We start from the raw sequence: 24,954 nt of genomic DNA on the forward strand, positions 1-24,954 counted from the left end.
TATCAAACAAAATAATCAAGTCTTTTGATATAATTATTTTATGAGTATTAAATCACTTTTAAAATTTGACTTATTAGTAGTCATCCACATCTATTTATTTTATTAGTAATAAAAACATACTCATTTAATAGTCGTTCATAATAAATTATTTTATTATTAAAGAATTAACTTTATACCATGAAATTACTATGATTAAATAAACGGAAAAACTTGTGATTATATTTTTTCATTGAGATTCAACGTAATGTTCCAAAATTTAATGAATAAATTATGAGAGAGAAAGAGAAAAAATTAAGAACAAATTTCCATAAATAAAAATGATACTACTAATTACAGCGAATGGACCAAAATGAACATAATCAAAAGAATTAGTATTTTTATGAAATTATTAGTTGCATTATAATTTTTAATTTTTGAAAAATATTTATTTTATTATATTTTCATTTTCAAACAAAAGAATAGGTAAAAGTGATAAAAATTTTCTTATACTTTTATCTTTTGTATTATAAACGGATTACAAAAATTTGAAGTGAATTACATTTAAAAAATTATAAAAGTGTGTAACAAAATGTGGATCCCATTCTCTAATATTATACTACTTCTTTAGGTATATATTTTAATTTTAATTCATATCTTCCACATTTATATACTATATTTCATAATTAAGCTAGCACATCCTTATTTAAGATCATAATTAAAATTCCATTATGCGCATAGTTGCTTTTTTTAAGATGTAGCGGCAAAAAGGTAGATGTAAAAAAGTGTAGATTTAATTAAAAATATAATATAGTATAAGATTACAATTTTAACCTCATTATGACATTATGGCTTGGAGACATTATGTCTCTATGACATAATACCCCTATGTCTCTTTGACATAAGATTAATTCAAATATGGACTAATATACCCTAATTGGATTATACATGCCAAATCAAATTAGATATATATCTGTATTGATTTTAGCTAAATTGTAATATTGTTTTCGTTAATGCATTAGATTAGACTTCATTTTTACAAATATTAGGCAGATTTTTATATTTTTTTAAGTAGTAGTATTAGGAAGCTAGTATATTTTATTACTATATTATTTTTATATCTTAATTATATTCGTAATGTGCTTTGTATAAGTTTGATATTTTTTCTTTTTTTATACTTTTTATATACCATTAGTTTGTATTTTAATTTTTATATAAGATAACTCCATATTTTTGTATTTTATTGTTTATTTTGTGATTATAATATTGTTAGTTTTACATAATATAATATGACTTGTTTTCTTAATTGTGCTATAAAATAAGTAACTATTTTAATTTTATATTATGTATGACTTTGAAATTGAACATTATGGTGATAATAATATTACTAAACTTAAATTAGTAATATTACTCTATATAATACTATTAAACTTAATTAGTAATATTATATAGAGTAAGGACCAAAATTGGTCCTGAACATATGTCAATTTTATGATTTTGGTTCTAAACTTTATCTTTTGAATTTTTTGGTCCTGTACATTTCAAATCGAATCACAATTGGTCCTCCGTTAACAATTCAGTTGAGTGGAGTGGAGCCAAGAAGTCTAATAGTACTATTTTATAAAAGAAATTTGACGAGTTAAGAATATATGATTTTATTTTTATCGAGGTTCCAATTGTAACGTTTCAAAAATTAAGGATATATAGAGATTAAATTTTGGAAAGAACAAATATTAATTATGTAGACTTAGTAATTTATTTAAATTTAAATTATAAAAACTAATTTGATAAGAAATCCATTATAAATTATTTACTGATAAATATATCTTACTTTATTAGATCGATAAATGAACACTAAATATATAGATGGAATTACACTATTTTAAAACTTTAAATACGTGTCTTTAAATAAATGAAAGAAAGATGAGATTAAAAAAAATATTGTCAATCACAAATATAAAGGTATATAAACATAACATCATTTTAAATACAAATAATAATATAATATACAATTATTATTTTAACCTCATTATGTCTTAGATATTATGTTTCCAAAACATTTTTGATTAAGTAATTTATAGCGTTCACACTTTCTGAAAAATAGATCGTTAAAAATTTTAAATCAGTTAATCACCCTTCATATAGAAGATGCGGATAATATTGACTAATATATGTTCCTAGATTTCAGATATATATGTATAATGATTAATGTATATAATTAAGAAAATAAATAGTGACAAAAAGGAGGTCTAGGATTTCTAATTAGTTGTGGAGTAGTTGTTATGGAATTTTAGCCACTATTGCAACACAAATTGCATTTGACATTTCGGTTGCTCAATAGTCAGTCCAGTCAATTCTATTAGAGGTTAACTTAGCAACAATGATACATAGAGAAAATGGTTCGAGATAATGGAGACCAAAATGTTGATTTTTCATATATATAGAAAATACTACTCCCTCCGTTCCAAGATAGATATCACATTTTCCATTTTAATTTATCCCAAAAAAGATGTTATATTTCTTCTTTTGGAAAAAAGTTCCCTCTTACATCAATTATAAAATTATATTTTTTCTCACCATTTAACACACAAAATAACATCTCCTAAAATCTCGTGTCATCTCCCAAGTGTGACATCTCTACCTTGGGACGGAGGGAGTACAAAAGTTGCTTCCTGGATTATTGTGCAAAAAATATAGTCAACATTTTCCCCTTTGTGAATACAAAAATGAATAGACCAAAATTGTACTATAAGGTGATGTTCGGTTGTCATAACTAATAATCATGAGACTATCCATCTAGGATTAATGTGTGATTATTTTAGTTGGAGGGGGGAGACTATGACTAATTATTATGAGACTATTCATTTAGGATTAAATTGAGAGGATCAATCTTATGAATCAAACATGATACATATTTAATTATAAGATTTAGTATGGCCAATTGAACAACAGATAATAACTGCATTGATTTCGCAGCAGAATAAGCCAAAAAACCACAACTTAATTAAGTGCTATATTATGATGCATGATAATTAACATGTGACTATGAGGCTATCTATAAAGTGCCGCAAATTGGAAGGAAAAACAAAACATTAAATAGACAGTAAATTTTAAGGAATCTCCTTTCATTCTTATCCAGATGACTATTAGTAGTCAAAGCAAGATCATTAATAGACAGTAAATTTTGTTACAATAGGTTTCAAAGCAAGATCATTTATTGAATGCCTTAGTTGTATCCACACAACAAAGAATTAAATGCCTTAGTTGTATCCACACAACAAACCACAACAAAGCCTAATTAGTTGTTAATATCTTCCACTAATCTCCTAATTAAGTGAAGCCATAATTAATATCATTACAAACTTGGTGCAATTATAGTAAAGTTTATTAAGTCGAATTAAACTATCCGACAAGATATCATGTAACCGGATTTTGAGGATATTAAGAACAGCTACTCATATCTTCTTATTTCTTTCTTTTTCTCAAATCTTTTCCACCTCAATTTATTTTTGTGTATTATTTGAAGCGTGAGCATGATTCTCGGCTAATTTGGATTCCCTTTCAAACTTTCGACCTCAATTTGTTTCAGATCACACGTTTGTGGAATGTGGAAGATGTTCGTAAGGATACACGCAGTTGAGGTGGGCTCGAGCACCCGAGCACCAATCAAAAGAGTACATTTTTTATTTTATAATTTTCATGATTTTGTAACTACTACTAATAACTTTGAGTTTAGCTTCCTTCTACAGCTATTATCACATCATTAATTAGTAAAAAGTTGGAGATATACAAGTAAATATATAAAATTAAATACTACTAATATAAATGTATACTACATAGAGTTGTCAAATGGGCTAACAATGTGTATAGTACAGAGCTACAGACAAGAAATTTACGATTAATTACCGTTTATACGTGGACCAGTGGAACTTATATATAAAGCGAAACAAAGCATATATGGAACCACGATGATAGTTCAAAAACTGGCTTTTTGGAACTAATCATGAGCTCTAAACTAAAAGGCCACTAAAAATATAGTACTCCTATGTGATAAACTTGCAATTAAAGTTGGCCCTAATTATCCTTCGTATTTATCACCATATATATATTGTTGGTTTGTGCACGTTATAAAGCATAAACAATAATAAAACTTTGCAATCGTTACTGTAAGAGCATAGGCTAATAATAATTAGTTAAAAAAAGCAAAGGCAAAGGCAAATAATAATAATAATAATAATAATAATAATAATAATAATTTAGTCAAGATCGAAATTTTCTCTGTTGAAGTTCAAGGCTTCAACAGCAACAAGGAAAATGAAATTCCAAGATTTCGGCCACTTTTTGCAGAGAAAACGAAATCTATGTTATTCATCATTATTGAGGAGTTCACATTTCAGTGTCTCGATCTTTCTACTCTAGAAGGTTAAGACATTGAGGAAATGTTCGACTTGGAAAGTTAGAGTAATATTAGTGGATTTGTTATAATAATTAATTTTCGAATAATATCATGTAGAATTAATCACGCTTAAGATAAAATTAATTAAAAGTAATTCAATCCCAATTAATTATCACGCTTAAGATAAAATTAATTAAAAGTAATTCAATCCCAATTAATTATCACGCTTATAATCAAATTAATTTTAATGTAAATCAATATCAGTTATTTGTGTGATATCAATATAATCTCAAGTAATCGAATACACATGAGGGATGCGAAATTTTAGAAATAATATGATAAGTTAAGCCAAATTTAATGTTATTAGAAGAACGCGATGTGACTTACTCATACTTTATTAGTGGTGACTAATTAATAAGTACTAGTATATTTATTTGATGCTTTATTTGTATTAAGAAAACAGTGAATTATTTTTCATATGTATAGGATATTTTTCTTTGATTTTTTTTAAAGCAAATAAGAATGTTTTGTCTAATTTAGCATATTTTTAATTCTTCGACTATTTTGCTTGATTTTTTTATGTGAGGATTTTAGAGATGATGAGTGAAATTTTTTTATCATTTAATATTCTGATGGATTAGTCGGCCATTAAAAATTAACTAAATCATTTGATACGAAATTGTACCAAAATTCTATGGGTAGGTATATGTATAGCTATCATGGAGATTTAACAAACGTAATCATGAGGCGGCACACGAATAATAAACTACTAGTATAGTATTTACTTTTAAGAATACAAAATACAGTTACTAATTTGGATTTGATTTTCAATTCTCTCCCTCTAATCAAATAAAGGATTAATATTGGTCTTTAGATAAAATTAAATTTAAATAAGGAAACTAAAAGAAACAATATAAATCAATCAAAATTAAAGAACAAAAAAATATGTTAGTTAAAATTAAAATTCAACATTAACACGTAAATTTCTTTTGAAATCCACCTCCTCAAGTTCCCAATTGCTTGATCGTACGTACCCTGAAATTGAAATATACATGAAACTTACAAATCTAATTATGACTTACCGTTTTCAAATTTTGATTTGAACTAATAATATACTCTAGTAGATTATTTGAATCATACAATGCTATACAAAATATAATTGCAAAATATGAAATCCGAATGCAAGGCCCCCTAAGATATCTGTTGGGCCTAAAAATCATATTCATTGGACTTATCACGTTTAAAAACTAGGGCTAATTAAGAAAACAATATGGTGCAACTTGCTGGAAGCCGTAATTTAAATAAATTGTTTTATGAATATAGCGGCTAATGAACAAATTATTGGCTAATCACGATTAGCGTGTAGTACTAATAAATTTTAAATAAAATCATACACCCTTATTTTGAATGGCCATACACTAATAATATAATCAATTACTATGTGATAACTAACACCACAGTTTAAGGAAGAGAGGATTTATGTAACTGTACTAATATGTTTGTTTCGCACAAATGATTCAAGTATCTTATAAGGAAAAACCACAAGAAAAACAAAGAAAATGTAAAAGACTGAATAACACCACTCATTCTTCTCCATGGGTAAATTGAGACTGAATAACACAAGTATGTACTATATAGTAATTCATGAGACCTATAAATATTCATGAAACCTATATATAGTAGGTATATTTATTAATTTGTTTCATGTGTCAATTAGAGTTGCAAGTAGCACTACCTAAAACTAATGCACTTTGAAAAGAATGGTTAGAGGTAGTGTTTCTCATTGTATAAAATGTGACTACTATAACCGTGGTGCATATGTATAATTTCTTCTTTTTGAAAACGCATATGATCCATGGTGTATTTAATATGATGATGGCATTTTACTTCTCAAATGTGTAGTGATCAAATAATTGAGTGGGGCTTATAATTGTTCATTTAATTAGTAGGAATTAACTTAATTTATATGAAAAAATTAAGTGGAACGATGCTATAGGGCTACTGATCTTGTCGTACCTTGTTCTTCCATTCTTAAACACGCACCTATTTAATTAGTCCTATCTTCAACCTTATATTCCACCAACCGTATGTCCTTTCAGTCCAATTCATGCGCCAAGAGTCATAACACGTTTTTTTATTGAACACCCAATTAAGGCCGGCGTGATTTAGCTCTAGTGTCTCTGTTAACTAGCTTGTACTTTGTGCTCAAAAAGTTGGGCTTCATAGTTGTCCATTTAACGCCCGGCGTGCTTTAATCTATTTCACTATTTGTTTAATTAATAAATTCCCTTTTGTGTTTAATTAAGCCTTCTTTAGGATTTATTTATTTAAGATTTTTTTTCCAACTTTCCGCATTTAGGATATGAAGAAATATTATACTACGTGAAGTAGTTTCTTATAGTAATTATTTTTTTTAAAGTGCGTTAAGACACAAATCCTAATATTCAAGCTTGGACATCTAATTTATGAGAATTAACGCAATATCTAAAGCATCTATCTATACATGTTTTGGTTTTCTTTTAAAATATTTATAAGTTTTGTCCTCATTCTAGAATATTTATAAGTTTTTCTTATATTTAGGCTTTAGCCAGGAATCGTAACAGCCACGTAAGTTTTAATTCATTATCATGTATATTTATTTCCATTACAATATTAATTACCATTACCGTTATCATTGTTATTATGAATAATGAAATCAAATAAACGCTATTTCTGTTATCACATTAATTTTCTCCTTACTCTAAAATCAATGTTCATTACTCAGTTAAATCTCTATAAATACTTTTCACAAAATAATTCTTCAACCAGAATTCCTCTGACCAACGCATGCGGTGGTGCGGCTGGTGCCATTTCAATGGGAGGAAAGTCGGGTACGCCTAAATCAGTGATGAATGGTAGAGATGATGCTCTCGATTTTGCATTTGATGTCGGTAGTGATAGTTAGGAAACGCGTCTCCCTCTGCGGAGGTGCTCTTCAACGGCGGTGTGATCACTGCGGATCCTTAACGCGGTGAGGAAGCAGCAGAGGCAGCCGAGGATGATAATCCAAGCTAGGCTGAGGAAAGAGAAAGAGAAAGAGGTGCAACACTGTGAAGGCCGCTGAGCCTCCGATGAGAGATGGTCTCTATGGTAAGAAGAGATTGACGTCTGTTACTGGCTAACTAGGGGTTGGGCGAGAGATAAAATGAGGCGGACTATTATTATGTTGGCCAATTGTTTTTAACCTAATGAATTTTAAATTCTTGGTGTACATTTTGTTGGTTTAATTATTTTATTGAATAGTTTAGACTATTAAATGGCTATTAATTCACCAATCCCATAGATTAAGAATGAATTGCCAATTTGATATACCCATTAGTCTCATCAATTGTCAATCAATTAATAATTTAACCATTAATTGATCTCATTTTTCTAAATGACCATTAATCTCATCAGCCTCATAAAGTAAAAAATGAATTTGGCAATTTGATATCCATTGATCTCATTAATTGCGGATCAATCAATAATTCACTAATTAAAATCATGTTACATTTTTATTTTAAGTTTTCATTCGTCAATAATTTAGAAACTTTGTATTCCAATTTCAACAATCTTGACGGAGCTCTTCAAGTCACATTTTAGTACTCCACATACGAAGTTAGATTTAAATGAAACAAGGTAGGCAAAAAAGTGAGGTTAGAGAATGGGGTTGGAATTTTATAATTTCAATTTTATTAATTTAGTAAATGGGGTTTTAATCAATTGGTAGCGATAAATGTACATAAATTTGTATATACTAAAGTTGCTTTATTTATATTTTTGGGATTGTACATTTAAATTATTTTAAATATTTAGTAATTTTTAATTCTTAAATAATGTAATTGTATCTGATTTCAAGTAATTGATTCAAAATGTGAATTTATTATGATGAAATTAAATCGAGTCGTGCATCGCACGGGTGTGGATACTAGTAGTATATAATTCGCTACTCAATTCTCTGTCTTTTCGGACAACATAATGGCCTATTAACATATTGGGTTGATACGATTAATTCTACAGATAATCTTAGTGTGATAACTAGAAGTAAAATTCAATTCTAACATTAGAAATATTGATGAAAACAAATAATTAATTAACTTATCAGAAAAGGAGTTATAACTTTATAATAATCTTTAAAAACATTAGAAATCTCAATTTATAATCCTCCAGATTTGCTTTATTTCTTGTCCGCAACACATGCAGATGGTCCCGTCCCGGAGGGATGAGACGGGAGCAGACATGTTGCAAGTGTTCCACCGGGTATTAGTTTGGAAATATGTAGAACTATTTCCAATTTGACATCCAACAGTAAAAACCTACAAATATTTAAAAGAAACAAAAAAATAATAGTAGTTCATAAAAAAGACTAGGAGCTAGTTCATAAAAACATACGCAATTAACATTTTATATCAAACAAAATACAACAGTACGTAGTAGCTACTTAATTATATATACGTAACATAATAAATACTAGAGAATTACAATTTACAATCATAGTTTATTCTCGTATTAAGGAGCAGTACGTTCTAGGAGTGAGCGTGTTCTAGCAGCGGTCTCACGTTGGCAGTTGAAGAAGAGGGCTGCGACAGGCTGCCCTAATTCGTGTTCATCGGCAAATTTTCTGCTGCAGAATCCATCTCTGCAAATAGGGACGCTCACAGACTGCATCCTTTTCTTCTGCTTGTACAGAATAAAAACCAGCCGATGTATTCCTATGTTTGGCCTTGGCATTTCGTAGCTAACCACTTCTCTTCCTGCATAGTTTTTGTAATAATTACTCTAAAAAATGAAATTGATTTTTTATTTAAGTTTGTTTGGATGTTAAAACAAAAATCAAAATAATCTCTTGTTTCATACCGAATGAAGAGTCCGTGCTGCCTGGGATATTTGTCACAATCCTGTATTAAAAAAGGATGATTAAATCATCACTCACTCTTCTAATTGATTTTTTTTTCTAAATTAACGTAAATGTCTCATACTTGAACATAGTGAACTGTAGATAAAGAATTCAAATTATATCAATATCAACAGCATAAATTTAATATATTTGTAAAAATGAAACCTTTACTAAGCCATTATTATAACAGTGTTTTTTTTTTTATTTCTTTATGTGATAAAAACGGAAAAATTAGAAATAAAATTTAGAGTCATAGTATTGACTATTGATCAACATCATTCCTTTTCATGAGATAAATTATGGAGTAGTAATAATTGATATATGAAACCTTGTCCATTTCAATTAGCTGACTATGAAGAAAAACCTGTAATCGACATATATACCCATTTAACCCTCTATTGTTACATTATAGTAATACAGTATTAATAAAATACTACTACAAGCTAAGTTTGTATTATTACAAGCTTACCAGTGTAAGTGCTCTCTGAGGTATGGATCACTTGGACCAGGAACATCAGGGTCTGTCATGATCTGCAACAAGTAGAACAAATCAATCACTTTAACATACAACAGCTTAATTCATTTCCATAACATCCTATCTCTTTGCAAACCCTAAACCCTAAAATTTCCTTTTTTAAAATTATTTTTGCCCAATTTCTGAAACAATTGCAGGCAAGAGATATTTACCAATGTGAAAAAAGTAGTGAAATCTCCAGCAGCATGAAGTAGAACCTTAGGTTTGGAGATTAGAGTGGAAGGAAGAAGATGATGGCCATTGTAAACATGATTTTTGGAGTTGTAGATAACAGACATCTTGGCAGTGGGGGAGAAGCTATCAACTACTTCTCCAATCACTTTACCAATTACAAGAGGATCTGATCTCTTCTTAATCATTATCATCAATAACATCTACTTTTTCTCTGTTGAATCACCAAAAACCCTTGAATTTATAGTGGAAACGACCACATGTCATTTGTATATTACTGTAGAGAAATTAAGCAACGTTTTCTAATATACTGTTTGAACCCTACTATTAGCCGTGGTACAATTTTACGTGTCAAGTGATGATGAATCAGGCTGTCATACTATTTTCGAGAATTGTAAATATGTTTTAAGTGAAAAAGAATCTCATTTTCATGATATATTATGGTGTATATATACTTAAACAGAAAAACCATGCTCATTGGTGATGATTGAAATTAGCAATAAGATACCACACCTTTTGTGGATGAAGAGAGTTAATGTTAGATTCTAGGGTTTCGATTTCATAATTAATTCTAATATTATGAACTCAAGACGATTTTATGACAAAGCTATATATGTCATATAAACGTTGCGTATTGTTTTATTGTAATGTGAGATGTGTATTGAACGACAATTTGATCATATCTTCAACTTATCGATTGGCCATTAAGTTAATATAGCTTATAATTGAGATATTATGTAACAATATTTGCTTATATAAAATGCTTTTATGTTACTTTTATACAAAACATATTAAATGGTTCTTAGTTCCTATATTATGAAAAAAATATCAAAATCTGATATAAATATAGTTTTATAAAAATTAAACGAATGTTTGTCATGATATGGGGAAAGAAAGTTTATAGGCTTTTTTCTCGTCCCTTTGTAGGTTGGATTTAGTTATTATCTGGCAGGTAACCAGAAAACAAGGAATGCCTTTTTTGGAAAATAGTTAGATAGAAATCAAAGAGATAAAAAGATGATTTGACATTGATGTAAGTTCTGCAATCTTCGTTATAGTCGATCTCTCAATTTTGTGGATAAAGTACTTTGTATTTAAAAATAAATTATTATCTTAATAAAAACTCTAAACTCAAATAACCAAATGCACTCGTCTAAGTTCGCCTAATAGCCTTAAATATCAAAATAGTATTCGATTAAGATTTGAAGTTCGCTACATAGATTTGTAAGGTGGGCTACTGCAACTCTTTGAAAAGCCCAAAATTATAGCGTTGATTGCATTTATTATCTGGTTTCATTTGTTGGTCCACACGGTATAATATTGATTACTGGGAATTTTATTCAGAAATTATTTTAATATTGAAAGTTCGATAAAGATGAAATCTTTTAAAATACTTTTATACTAAATCGGTATTAATATTTCCGCCGATTCGAGGACGAGGACTACAATTTTCTAAAGAAGGGTCACTACTCAGTCACTTACTCTTATGCAATTTATATAAATATTGATTTAGAAGACCAATTTTCCCCTAAACTGGAGGTAAGATTATTTCTCACTCACATTTTCCATCTAATTTTACTCTTCATCAATTCATTTGTGGTCCATTATATTCTTCAATCATGTGTAGATATTGCGTACACAAAATTCAATCTCAGCCTACATGTTTTGGTTAGATGTAGGCCTTATATTCTTATTGTTCACAAAGTGTTCGATGATATGCCTCAAGGAGCCTGCTTAACCCTCTCTGCCACATTAAAATGTTTGTTTCATGACGTATCATATAACCAACCAAAATGAAAACTTTATTGTATCAAAATTGTGGTTAGGATTATTGGGGCGAGAAAAAGGTTTCTTTTTAATGATTTATTCAAGAAGTTGTAGAATACATTGGTGAATTCTGCTTGTGGAGATTTGAACTCCAAATATTTAGCAATTCGAATTGTGCTGACTGATAAATGTTAATCTTTATGTATGACCAGGTATAATATGGCATCATCTTCCATGTTTTCTGCTTGGACCATGAATGGGAATGCACTTGCTCCTACAGTTTCAACGATCATCAATGATTGTTCGAAACAAACATACAAGTCTCTGTCCATATCTGCATCTGCCGACATTTCGCATTCGTCTCTCAGGAGAGGAGTCGAATGCAGAGCGCTGAATGGTGAGAGGAAACCTTCCTTTTCACTGGGGAGTAAGTTTCAACTCGAAGATGTCATTGAAGCTCAGCAGTTCGACAGAGATATGCTCAGTGCCATATTCGACGTGGCACTGGAGATGGAGAAGATTGAGAAGAACTCTACTGGAAGTAACCTTCTTCAGGGGTATCTAATGGCTACCCTATTTTATGAGCCCTCAACCAGAACTAGGCTTTCATTCGAGTCGGCTATGAAACGTCTGGGGGGAGAAGTGTTAACCACAGAAAATGCACGAGAGTTCTCATCTGCAGCAAAAGGGGAGACGCTTGAAGGTATCCAGTCATTTTTATTTGTTTTTGAGCCTGTATGAAAATATGCTAATATTGATCCATATTGATCTCCAGACACCATAAGAACAGTTGAAGGCTACACGGATATCATAGTGATGAGGCATTTTGAAAGCGGTGCCGCAAGAAGGGCCGCAGCTACAGCCACTATCCCGATTATTAATGCTGGAGATGGTCCTGGACAGCATCCAACTCAGGTCTGCAATGAGTTTTTGCTTTTTAATCGAATTCTTTAAAAATTTAGCTGAGATTTTGGCTTGTTCACATCCAATGATTTTCCTTTAGATAGATATGAAATTATATTTTAATTGCTTTTGCTCATTAACATTTAGTTCACCCTTGGCCATGAAAGAAGAATAGAGAAACATATAAAATTTGCAAGGAATTATTCATAAATTGTTAGTTTTCTAGCTTAAAAGGTAGTTTTGGAAGGGTGGATTTATTTGTATTTACAATTTTAGAATGTGCTATCAGAACAGAGGCTTTTTATAAGAATTGTTTTTTTTCTTGCTAAATGCTATTGGAAGGTTACTCTCTTGATGCCTGTCATATACCTGGAAATGGTTGTGAACTCTTTGTTGGTTTTTGTCTAGGTGCTATTTTCGTTCTTGCTAATTTGATATTGCTGCTTAAATATGGGTCGTTGTTTTGTAGTATGAGTTTATAATATAGTAAGTACATCTTTATCAGTTCCTATTTCCTAATGTCACTGTAAGCACTAATGAAAGAAATTTTAAATTAGGTTCATGTAGGTTGACACTATATTATGGAGTATTCATGCATCTATCTCCAATGAACAATATGTGTGGTGTGTTCGTTGCTTTCTGGTAATCATATGAAAAGTGTATGGTTCCTATGCTAGTAAAATAAGATGAGTTATTTCGGTTTCTTCATGTGAGAATTCTGAAAAGAAAGTTAAGCCAGTGCACAACCACAGTGCAACAAAGATGCTCTATATTTATCCGCTTGACTGAGTCCTTTGGCTTATCACACTTCTTCGCGATCTAGTACATTAGATATAGGTTAAGTGACAAGTTAATATTGTCACTTGGCCAAAACGTATGAATCATCTAATTATTGATCTTGTGTATTCTGTTTTAAGATCCTTTAAATGTATTTTACGCATATGCGTTTCTATGTTGGCGAACAGGCTCTCCTTGACATGTACACGATTCAACGAGAGATAGGAAAACTTGATGGAATAAAGGTCGGGCTTGTGGGAGATCTTGCTTACGGGAGGACAGTCCGCTCACTTGCCTATCTTCTGGCCAAGTACAAAGATGTCAAAATTTACTTTGTCTCACCAGAAACAGTGAAAATGAAGGTAGATGCCAAATATCTATGCGAGAGAGCTAGTTTTTTCTATAGGTTGCGGATTTCTGCCTTGATTATAGTCACCGGTGAGTTCATATAACACTGCTTCAATATCATTTCAGGATGACATAAAAGATTATCTAACATCCAAAGGCATTGGATGGGAAGAGAGTGATGATCTGATGGAGGTGGCTTCTAAATGTGACGTGGTATATCAAACCCGTATTCAGAAGGAGAGGTTTGGAGAGAGAATCGATCTTTATGAAGAAGCTAGAGGCAAGTACATTGTGGATGGGGATGTATTGAGAGCGATGCAGAAACATGCAGTCGTGATGCATCCTCTACCACGTCTTGATGAGGTAGGACTTGACTTGTCTCCACTATATTGCTAGTGTTCTGTTTTCAAAGTTGTGATGGGTTGCATCCTTTTTCAGATAACTGTGGACGTCGATGCGGATCCAAGGGCTGCTTATTTCAGACAAGCCAAGAATGGCCTCTACATTCGTATGGCCCTTTTGAAGCTATTGCTTCTTGGCTGGTAAAAGATGTAAGGATTTGTTGAGGAATCTATTTCAATTTTCTCATTCTCTCACTTTTTTTGTTTGGAAGTTGAGATTATGCCAAGGATTCAAGAAATGTTGGCTTGTGATTGTTGAGATATCATGGTATTATTTGGGCGTACACAAAAAAAAGTTGTTATCATATGAAGTTCACAATCTCCGTTTGTGCCTCGAGCAATACATCATTTTTATAATTAAATAGTATTATTGTTACAGCTACTATGTGTTTTTAAATAAGAAAACTGTAATTTCTCAATAAAAAAATTATTTTTTTTATTTTGATCTATCCATCAAAAATAATTTGATCTATTTATAATAAGTTTGATTTTATTTAGAGGTATTGGTCCAAAAACTTTAACATAATTCCATTATCTCTCAGAAACATTAAAATTAATTTAAAATAGTATAAACTTTAAGTTCGGTGTATTCTTTTTCAACCTAACTCAAATAAGATATTTTTGGGCCAAAATTTATTTTATGTGAACAACCGTGAAACATTTGGTAGTATAAAATATCGAAACTATGCCATATTTAATACAACTAAATATAGGAATCAAAATGCTTCTTTACCATTTTAGTGTGGTCGTTTACAAGGCCATAAAAAATTCCAATGTTATAGTTGGGGTTAAATATGAAAAAGAGTACCGGCCCAGGCCCAGTAGGTGCCGACGCCGTCGATCATCAATTTTGCAACCCTCGTCTTCCCCCTTCTCATACAGGTCTGCTGCATCAAAATTGATAGAACAAAAATGAGTGCATACAACGCATTTAAATCGAATGTTCCAGTTGCGTGGAGCCGTAATCTCTACATAACACTGGTTAGAGGAATTCCGGGCACGAGGAAGCTCCACCGCCGCACCTTAGAGGCCTTGCGCCTCACCAAGTGCAACCGCACCGTCATGCGATGGAATACCCCCACTGTCCGTGGAATGATCCAGCAGGTACTCTCTCTCTCTCTCTCTCTCTCTCTCTCTCTATTTTGTTGAATTAGTTGTGATGTTGCTTGGATTGAATTAGTACTACTCCATGTTTATTTACAATTTTCAATGCAGGTGAAAAGGTTGGTTGTGGTGGAGACTGAAGAAATGCACAATGCTCGGAAGCAGAAAGACGCTGCTCACCGAGCTCTGCGCCCGCCCTTGCTCGTAAATCACCAGCCTGCCTCGACTAATGATTCTTCTGCATAATTTCTCATATTAATTCTCTGGTTAGCTCCTTTTTCCACTGAGTTTTATTCAATCAATTGTTTGTAGATGGTGATAATGATTATGCATTTCTATGTCTCGCTGGATTCTTTTGGGGTGAATGTTCAGTTGTCTTCTCACTTATAATTTCTTCAACATATAGTTTTAGGATCAGTGATATGTTTGGGAACCGAGTCATCATGATAATTTCTATCTGATTTGGTTTGAGTTTTGCTGGAATTATTGATGGTTTAAGAGTTTAGAGTTAGTCCTAAAAGGTAAAATAACACTAGTAATTGCTAGAATCACCTCAAGTATAGCTTTCATCCTAAATTAATTATTCAGTCACTTTGCAGCAATTCATTGCCCCAAAAATACCCATTCTTGTACTTAACACTTGTTCGGTTATTCGCAAAGGCAAATAGAGAAAGTTGTCCTCAATTTTCCATGTTTGAGTTTTTAAATGAAACTGGTCTATGCTGTTTCCAGCTTCAGTTGGTGTTAAGTTCTTTCTCTCACCCTCTCCCTTACCCTAGAAAGATCATTGATCTGGTTGGGTTTTTTTTGTTAGGTTTAACAAGTGTGCTATATCTGTTTTTTTTCCCCTAGTTATTGCATTATGTAATACTGAGATTTGAACCTGTGCCTATAGGTTATCTCATAATAAGTTATCTCTATGAATGAGGACTGGTGGCATGTTCGAAAGCAATGTTTAAGCACTAAACTGGGAGAACATATTAGTACTATTGCTACTTCTCAAGCTTTTATTTTCGTGGAGGCGTGACTCAGCTACATAGGTGTTCTGACCAATGCGCTTCTACTGCTTGTTGGGAACTTTCTACTTCTGAAGCTTTTATTGTTGAAGACTTCATTTACTCGCATGATGATATAGATGATTTATCTTCAGTTGATGAGAATTCGATGTTTTGGCATGCTTATTTAAGTGTTAGGCACTTGCCTTGCTTGTTTCTGTACCTTTTCGGTATCTTTCTGTACCTTGCTTGTTTGCACTTGCCATTGATGAACTTTAACTGGTAGAAAATTAGAGATTAAGGGTTTTGATCTGAGCTATTTGTTGCAACTTGCAAGGATCTAGCTCATCTTGTTAATCTGCATGGTTTGATTCCCTTATCTTATCTCTACAAATAAAACGTTAAAAAGCTAATTAAGTAGTAGTACTACGTATATAGTGATGGTTTGTTTGATCATGATGTAGAACACGACTATTATTATTTCTCCACATTTTGATTGCCTACAGTTTTGTAATGCAAACACAACTAGTGATGCTATTAGTTTCGCTCCCTCTCCGCTCTCTCGGCTTCCTCCTCTTGAAAACCCACGCCGCTGCACGTGTAGCGTCAGCTAGTATAGTCGCCTGTCCTCCAACCACCATACTTACCTCTTCGGTGCTCCACTTTTGCCGGATTGGGACAGAACAAATGGAGGTGCTGGTTTCCGGGTCAGGTGGAATTGGTATTTCTGAGAGGGTTGAGTTTCCTCCAACTACTGTGTCAGATTGAAAGGGGTCTTACTCTTGTTGTGGCGGGGATTGAAGGATTTCTCTCTCTGCTCTCTCCTCCTATTGTACTCCAGTCGTGTTCATTAGCAAGATTGGATTTCGAAACATAGCTGATCGCTATGTAATCACACTAACACATGAGATTTTTTTTTAAAAATCTAATTTGACGCAAAATTAACACGTGTAATTTGACAACATCTCTAAAAGCTTAGGATGTTGCATTTGGCTTTTCCATTGTAGTTTACATGTTGCATTTGGCTTTTTCCATTGTAGTTTAGCTCTCAATTCACTTGAGAGTTGAGTTAAGCGTTGTTTGTAAAATTTGCAGGTTCCACTAGAGATACCCAAGGTTTTCGGTTCCGGCGGTTAACCGCGGATCCTTACTGCCGGTTCCGATTCCGAACCAAAACCGTGACTTTTTTCTTGAATCGGAACCGCCATATTTTGAACCGTGGGCCGGTTTCGATTTCAAATTTTACGAACCGAAACCGTGTCGGAACTGTAGGTTTCGGACGGTTCCAAACCGGAACCGTGAAAAACCGTCGAAAAACCGAGCCAAAACCGTGAAAAACAGTGAAAAATCGCCGAAAAAACCGGCGATTCCAAACCGGAATCGGAACCGCCGATTTTCAAACCGAAACCGGAACTATAAATAGCCTCATGGTTCGGTTCTGGTTCCACATTTCCCAAAACCGGAAAACGAACCGTGGGCATGTCTAGGTTCCACAATATTAAAGAAACAAACTCGGTACATACATATATATCATATATGCACAACATATTTAAATTTCCAGAATAAAATGCATTTACTTTTTACTGTATGAATACAAAATTTATAATACTACTCCTTCTGTCCCAACGTCCCAACTAAGTTAAGTCGTATTTTTTTTTGGATGTTTCAACTAAGTTGAGTAAAAAAAAAACATAACATTCAATCACTTTTATTTTATTATATCATCTACTTTATTCTCTCTTTATTTTTATACTTTATTCATCTTGTTTTAATACGTGTCTAAAAGTTTTTGACCCAACTTAGATGAAACGATGGAAGTATATCCTTTTGTAATTCATGATTTTAAGTTTTGGAGTAACAATTTATCCATTAGGCGTTTTCTCAAAACAGGCACATACATACACATAATATAGCTTCAGATTGAATTGCGTAATTAGGCCCAATGGGCCAAAATATGGAGCCCGTTAGGGTTTATCTTCTGTTTAGTGATCAGATATCTGCATACCCGCACCGCTCTCGCTCACAAACCCTACCATTTCTCATCAGGTTTCTCCCTGAACTCTTTCCTTCTCTCTCCTCTAACTCTGTTGTGTGCGTATTGATTCGATTAAGCATTTTATTGGATTGAATTTGTGCTGATATGTTCTGTTTGGTTTGTATGTGCAGAGTTAGGCTGCGAATCACGAAGTTTTGAAGGATGAGGTGAGATTAAGCTTCAATTTTTTGTTTTTATACTGTCGATCTTTTTTTTATATTGCCCTGTTACGAATTGCGTCCGCATTTTCACCTATATGAACGGACTAATATCTAAATTGAATGTCCGAGACAAAATTTGGGTGTAGTCTGAGTTTTTCTCCAATTGTATTGAGGCGACAGCTATAAGCTAGTTTTCACATTGTAACGAATGGCTTATGCATTAAATTATTTGAAAAGACTGTTAGTAGATAGCTTTGTGGTGGGGCATGCTAATTTGGTTTCCACCATTACGGTTTTGCAGTAAGCTTCAGAGTGAAGTCTTGAGAGAAGCTATCACTCAGATAGTAACTGATGCCAAGGAGAAAAAGAGAAATTTCACAGAGACAGTTGAACTACAAATTGGTCTGAAAAATTATGACCCACAAAAGGATAAGCGTTTCAGTGGTTCTGTTAGGTTGCCACATATTCCCCGTCCTAAAATGAAGATTTGCATGCTTGGTGATGCTCAGCATGTGGAAGAGGTGCAGTTTCATTCTTTGCTTGTGTTCTTTGTTAGGAAAAGTTATTGTTTTGCACGTATTTGAAAGACATATTAGATCATAGTCATCCCTGTTCTTTCCCTTTTTAGTTCGACACTAAAGCTATAATTCTAGTGTTTCGGATTTGTGGTGGAGTGTTTTCTTGTGTTGAGGCAAAAGCATCATAATGATTTGTTGTTTATTTTCATATGCTTGTTTTCATTCATGCACAAGAAACTCCTTGATTGGTAATTTAGTTGCCACTGTACTCTAACTCTGATACCATATGAACATCGCTTTTAGATGAGCTCTACTAAACAAAACAAATGCATTATATCTAATTTCATATTATATTTTGTGTTATCAGATCAGTCACCTTTGCCTTAGGAATTCAGCTATGAAGATTTAAATGTTGTTTCTAGTTGGGTTTAACTTACTTGATGTGCAAAACTGCAAACATATCTACAGGCTGAAAAAATTGGTTTGGAGTCCATGGATGTGGAGGCTCTCAAAAAGTTGAACAAAAACAAGAAATTGGTAAAGAAGCTTGCCAAGAGGTATCATGCTTTCTTAGCCTCCGAGGCTGTTATCAAGCAGATTCCTCGTCTTTTGGGACCTGGTCTAAACAAAGCAGGTAATTGTTTATGTGCTCAAAATTGTTAAGTAATGCAAGGCACGACAAACATGTCTTGCATCTGGTTGTTTGAAGGCATTGAATCACTAGTCTCTTTTTTGGCTTACTTGTTAATCACTTTGTCCTTGAATTCAGGCAAGTTCCCTACACTTGTGACCCACCAAGAGTCTCTTGAGTCCAAGGTGAATGAGACTAAGGCAACTATCAAGTTCCAATTGAAAAAGGTGCTCTGCATGGGAGTAGCTGTTGGGAACTTGGACATGGAAGAAAAGCAACTATTTCAGAACATTCAAATGAGTGTCAACTTTCTGGTCTCTCTTCTCAAAAAGAACTGGCAAAATGTGAGTCCATATGTTATAACCGATATTGATATCTATAAATATTTCTTCATATGGTGTTTGATCTTGTTGTGCCTCCTAAGATTATCATCTTTTAAAGAAAGATATACTAATTTCAGACATGTTATTTTTATAACAGGTGAGGTGTTTGTACCTGAAGAGTACCATGGGCAAGCCGCAACGCATCTTTTGATTGAGGTGTTGTCTCTTTGGACTGTTAGGAAGAGTGCAGTTTGTATGTGCTTTTTTGAACTTATATTATGTTTACATGGGAATTTTGGTTATATTTATGTTGAGATGCTTTTGGCCTATACTGGTATAGCAACAGTTTCGTTAAGATCATAATTTTGTTCCTCATTGCTGCCCAATGCTATAGTGCTATTAGTGGCACTTGCATTTACATCTTTGCACTCATTTTTCAAAATGGCAAATTTCTCTATTACACAACATTTGACAAAGCACCTTTTTATCATTTTAAGACAGAATATTTGACAAAATACATTTTTTGACGGGATATTTTATCGATGTTTGTTTATTGTAAGTAACATTGTTCTAGAGTTGTTTTACCACGAAATGTTAATTATTTGTCATTTTGGTACCTATGATAACAAATTTTATATTTTTGGATATTCTTCTTATTCATAACATTGTCGCTCGTGACCTATCCTTAATCCTTTGCAAAGTTGGATTCTCTCTTCTTAGTATCAATTCTTCAATTATAATGCAGTTACCTAAAATTTCTTAAAATAATTACTCCCATATGTTGAAGTTTACTATATAAATGGAGAATATAAAAAATAAATTAAATATGTTGAAGTTTACTATATATTGAAAATGAGTCAAAGATAATAGGACAACCCTAAAAAAATTAATTAAATGGAGAGTATAGCGTATACTCAGTTTCGATTTCACCAATATTTCTAACGGTAATATAAGGATAGTCACTTTGAGTAGTGATATAGGGCAACCACTACTTAGATGCATACCTAGAGGCTAGAGATCAAAACACGGAGTATAGTATAAGAGTATTTTAGTTTATTATAAAGGCGTTTTAGTTCATTACATGGATTCGAAAAATACGGAGTGAACAAAATTGTCATTATAGTGAAGGGTTTAAGGAGTTGTACTCTACTATAAGAGCGTTTTGTTCACTATAAAGGTGTGTAGTTCATAACACATATTTGAACGGAGTGAAGCAAAACACCCTTATACTTATAGTGAACTCTATATTTTTAAAATCCGTACAATATCATCCTTTCATTTTTTGTCTATTGAATAAAATTTATTTATTAATTATATACTACTCACTTTGTTCCATAGTAGTGAAATTATTTTGTTATTTTGGTACGTTCCATAACAGTAGAGTCATTTTCTTTTATAGTAAGTCAACACATTTCTTCTTACTTACTCTTCTTTTCTCTACTTTTTCTTCTCTTCTACTTAATTATCTTTTTATTTAACACATTATCCTCCTTTTTGTTAATCTCCGTATCAGAAAGAAATGCTTCCACTACTATGGAACGATAGAAATATTACTCCCTCCGTTCCAATTAAGTGAGATAGTGGAGTTATATTCCTCTTTGGGATGTCCCAACTAGGTTGAGTCATTTCTTTTTTTAACAAAAAAAACATCAAATCACTCTTTCTTTATTTAACCATCTATCTCACTATTTTTTTAGTTTTCTTACTTCATTCATCTTTTCTATTTTTCAATAAAATTTCTTAATTTTTGGAAAGAGGGAGTAAGATTTAGTTATATTACTCTAATGGGCTTTTGAGGAATGCAAACACTACTGTATTTTTAAATGATATACCACTCCAAGTTGTCATAATTAAATACACAATTTGCATCATGATGGCGCATAAGGCTTTCCTAGCCGGCTACCCAACTCCTACTCTCCTACCCATTACCACGTCCCAAAAGCCGCCTCTTCCTTCTCCTTCGATTCAATCGTGATTAAAGTTGTTTTGACTTGATATACTATTCTACACAAAATTCTACTACAAAATTCACTTCCTATAGATTATGTGGGTAAATTTCCTAACCAAAACACATAACCGTATATGCGGATTTATCCTGTGTTTGAGTTTTTTCTGTTAAAAATCATTCTTTTCTAATCATAGATTCATAAAGAATACAAATCACTCTTTCTTTACTTTCATGGCACACACTAATTATTATAATTACAAGTCTTTCATAAAATTAAGAAATCCACTAGGGTTGGGCCCCTATGTTATGCGACCTTCCAACTCCGACAGGGGTTGTTTCATTTAGACTGGCTTTCTATTTTAATCAAATTGATTAATCATTTATTTTTATAAAAGGTCATGTTTAATTGTTATTTTTGTTAAAATTTTGGCATGCAACAATGTATCTCAAGCCATTTCTTCAGTGCCTGTGTTTCAAAGTTATTCATTTTACCAAAAAAATATAAACTAAAATAAAAATGAAGCAGCATGATGAAAAAGGAGACTGTTTGATAACATGAGTATAAAATTTGTAAACATTATATTAGTACAAACCATCTTTAAAAAAATCATCTTAGATTGTTTAAAATTATGAATATTCTAGAAATAGGCAAAAAGTCTATAAATAGTTGGCAATAGCACTCCTAATTCTCTAAACCCTTATTTCGTGCACATCGGTTTCTCCGTTGAAGAAGCGCCGCCTCATTTCTGAAGCACTGTATCACATTAGATTTGTGTACGTCTTCATTTAATCTCTAGATTTTTTTTGCCTTCGTCGATTAGCTATGTTTGCATATGTTCGGTTTTTGCAGGATCACTTGCTATTCAGTCTTGATTTTAGTTTTCTTTATGCTCTGTATCTGCTCTGTTTTATGTTTCTGGTTTTGTTTCTTTTGCAATTCGAGAACTATAATTTTTTGCTATTTTACCGTAGATCCACGTGTAAATCACGGCGAGATGTTGATTTTTGCATTTTCCAAATATTTTTTTCAATCTACACTTTTTAATATTGATCTTATGTAACCATCACTGCTCTGGTAAAATTTGCTGGATGTTAAATTCACATCTTAAATTTATTGCTTTTTAACACTCCTATGAGTTTTCAGCCTGAAAATTGGTAATTTGGTATCTAACCTAAGCATCCTGAAGAGCTGCATTTTGTCGATTTTTTCTATATGTTATGTTCGTCACGACTATCTTCATTCGACCTCTCATTGTTTGCAGTAATTTTCTGTTATTGTTCTCTAAAATTGTTGGTAATTTGTATCTGCAAATCAACTTAGTTGCTTGCGTGCTTTGGAGCTTCGAGTGAAGGGCAAAGAGCATTTCGCCTGCCCTTCTCATAATGCTCCAAACATATATTGCTTTGTTGCAATTCAATTGAGTCATTGCCATCCTTTGATGTCATATGCAACAAGGCGACATACCATACATTGAATAAGATTCAATCCTGCATTTGCATTCACTTGATTTCTTCATATACCATCATGAAAATGCAATGCTGTATTTGCGGTGTTTGTGTGTTGCCAATATACTAAATGGCATTTCTTTCAGGAGGACATGGCGACCGCCCGTGTTCCTACCAACTCCCTGATCACAAGCATGCCACAAAACCAAACTGCGAGTCCGTTTATCAGAATCCCAGCCTCGTTGGGGTCTGTGAAGAGTGTCACCAAAGCCTTTGGCTTGACAGCAAAGGCTGATTTCAGGGCATCTGCAATGGCTACATATAAGGTCAAATTGATCGGAGCAGATGGTGAGGAGTGCGAATTTGAGGCACCTGATGATTGTTACATCCTCGACTCTGCTGAATCTGCAGGAGTGGACCTGCCTTACTCGTGCAGGGCTGGCGCGTGCTCCACCTGTGCAGGCAAGATTGTATCGGGCTCTGTGGATCAGTCGGATGGCTCGTTTCTTGATGACAATCAGATGAAGGAAGGGTACTTGCTCACTTGCGTTTCCTACCCCACTTCAGATTGTGTGATCCACACTCACAAGGAGAGTGAGTTGTATTAAAATTGTGTGTTGTTTTGCTGATGTTTTGGCTTGTTAGCTAGTACTTATGAAGGAGCACAGCAGACTCGGTTGCAAAACTTGTAATAAATGTTGTGCATTATCGTGGAATGAGTTATTTCAGATGAAGCTTCTCGATTTATTTTGTTTCTTGTTCTTGTTATTGAAAGATTTAGGAGCACTTGGTTTGAATGGTAAATATGATTTGATAAAATAATCAAGTACTGTACAATAATTAAATGTATGATTTGCATATTTTCGATCGAATGATAAATACCCATCCATGATCCATCCAATCACTCAAAACACTTTTGAGTATTTTTTTATCACCACCAAGTATAATCCTCCAATTATACAAAAATTTCAAAATGTTGCAGTATGAGTTTTTATCACACCAAGTTTGGGTGATAATTTAGTACTTACAAATGTTTCATACTACTATTTATCTCTTATTTTACTGTTTTAATACTTTAACAATCTCCAAACGAATGCAAAAGATGAAATGACTCTATTAAGGTGGACCGAGAGAGTACTAAATAAGATGACTTATCTTAAAAGGCTAGTTTGTAGGAGAGATGTCACATTTAATCTATAAACTCTACACCAATTGCTCTCATAACTTATATGTGACATTGAGTCCGTACCTATTAACCCCCTTAAGGGCCAACATCCTCGTTGGTCACGACTGGTCCTTCGCTAGACCACTTCGAATTCTCATTGGTTATGATAAGTTATTTGGCTTACCACCACTCTTACTCGGTCTCGAACACTCATTTATCACAATTGTATCTAGTACTCCCTTCATCCCACAAAAGATGTCACACTTGTGGGATGACACGAGATTTTAGGAGGCTTTGTTTTGTGTGTAAATAAATATAATTTTTATATTCATGTGAGAAAAAACTTTTTCCAAAAGAGGAAATGTAACATCTTTTGTGGAACAAACAAAAAAGGAAAGTGTGACATTTTTTGTGGGACGGAGTGAGTAATTCCTATTCA

At 32.7% G+C, this 24,954-nt stretch overlaps 4 protein-coding genes and 1 pseudogene across 6 annotated transcripts; 4 read left to right on the top strand and 1 right to left on the bottom strand.

The window, feature by feature from the left end:
* Positions 1-8,767: 8,767 nt before the first annotated feature.
* Positions 8,768-10,196, bottom strand: LOC125209263 (CEN-like protein 4). Its single transcript, XM_048108869.2, has 4 exons — positions 9,975-10,196; positions 9,757-9,818; positions 9,248-9,288; positions 8,768-9,144 (listed from the first exon to the last, which is right to left on the bottom strand). Exons 1-4 carry the CDS (start codon positions 10,194-10,196, stop codon positions 8,900-8,902), a joined length of 570 nt encoding a protein of 189 aa, XP_047964826.2. The 3' UTR covers positions 8,768-8,899.
* Positions 10,197-11,316: 1,120 nt separating this feature from the next.
* On the top strand, positions 11,317-14,516 carry LOC125211656 (aspartate carbamoyltransferase 1, chloroplastic-like). Of its 2 annotated transcripts, none has more exons than XM_048111547.2 (6): positions 11,317-11,532; positions 11,973-12,463; positions 12,536-12,675; positions 13,629-13,802; positions 13,915-14,151; positions 14,227-14,516. In XM_048111547.2, the coding sequence occupies exons 2-6, from the start codon at positions 11,980-11,982 to the stop codon at positions 14,332-14,334; spliced, it is 1,143 nt and encodes a 380-aa protein (XP_047967504.1). In that variant the 5' UTR covers positions 11,317-11,532; positions 11,973-11,979; the 3' UTR covers positions 14,335-14,516. The 2 variants fall into 2 exon arrangements, with proteins under 2 accessions (XP_047967504.1, XP_047967505.1); XM_048111548.2 differs by lacking the exon at positions 11,317-11,532 and adding an exon at positions 11,700-11,840.
* A 453-nt stretch (positions 14,517-14,969) lies between these two features.
* LOC125211507 (uncharacterized) lies at positions 14,970-16,603 on the top strand. The gene is made up of 3 exons (XM_048111332.2): positions 14,970-15,293; positions 15,405-15,559; positions 16,189-16,603. Exons 1-2 carry the CDS (start codon positions 15,102-15,104, stop codon positions 15,537-15,539), a joined length of 327 nt encoding a protein of 108 aa, XP_047967289.1. The 5' UTR covers positions 14,970-15,101; the 3' UTR covers positions 15,540-15,559; positions 16,189-16,603.
* A 1,624-nt stretch (positions 16,604-18,227) lies between these two features.
* Positions 18,228-20,331, top strand: LOC125210595 (large ribosomal subunit protein uL1). Its single transcript, XM_048110129.2, has 6 exons — positions 18,228-18,334; positions 18,455-18,490; positions 18,786-19,005; positions 19,471-19,636; positions 19,772-19,977; positions 20,114-20,331. The coding sequence occupies exons 2-6, from the start codon at positions 18,486-18,488 to the stop codon at positions 20,165-20,167; spliced, it is 651 nt and encodes a 216-aa protein (XP_047966086.1). The 5' UTR covers positions 18,228-18,334; positions 18,455-18,485; the 3' UTR covers positions 20,168-20,331.
* Positions 20,332-22,523: 2,192 nt separating this feature from the next.
* LOC125215553 (ferredoxin, root R-B1 pseudogene) lies at positions 22,524-24,097 on the top strand (annotated as a pseudogene). Its single transcript, XR_016136187.1, has 2 exons — positions 22,524-22,678; positions 23,497-24,097. The product of XR_016136187.1 is annotated as a ferredoxin, root R-B1 pseudogene (transcript).
* The last annotated feature ends 857 nt before the right edge of the window (positions 24,098-24,954 follow it).

Source organism: Salvia hispanica, chromosome 3 (genome assembly GCF_029641045.1).
Source record: "Salvia hispanica isolate PSC_SH4W2 chromosome 3, Shi_PSC_v1, whole genome shotgun sequence".
Lineage (NCBI taxonomy): Eukaryota > Viridiplantae > Streptophyta > Magnoliopsida > Lamiales > Lamiaceae > Salvia > Salvia hispanica.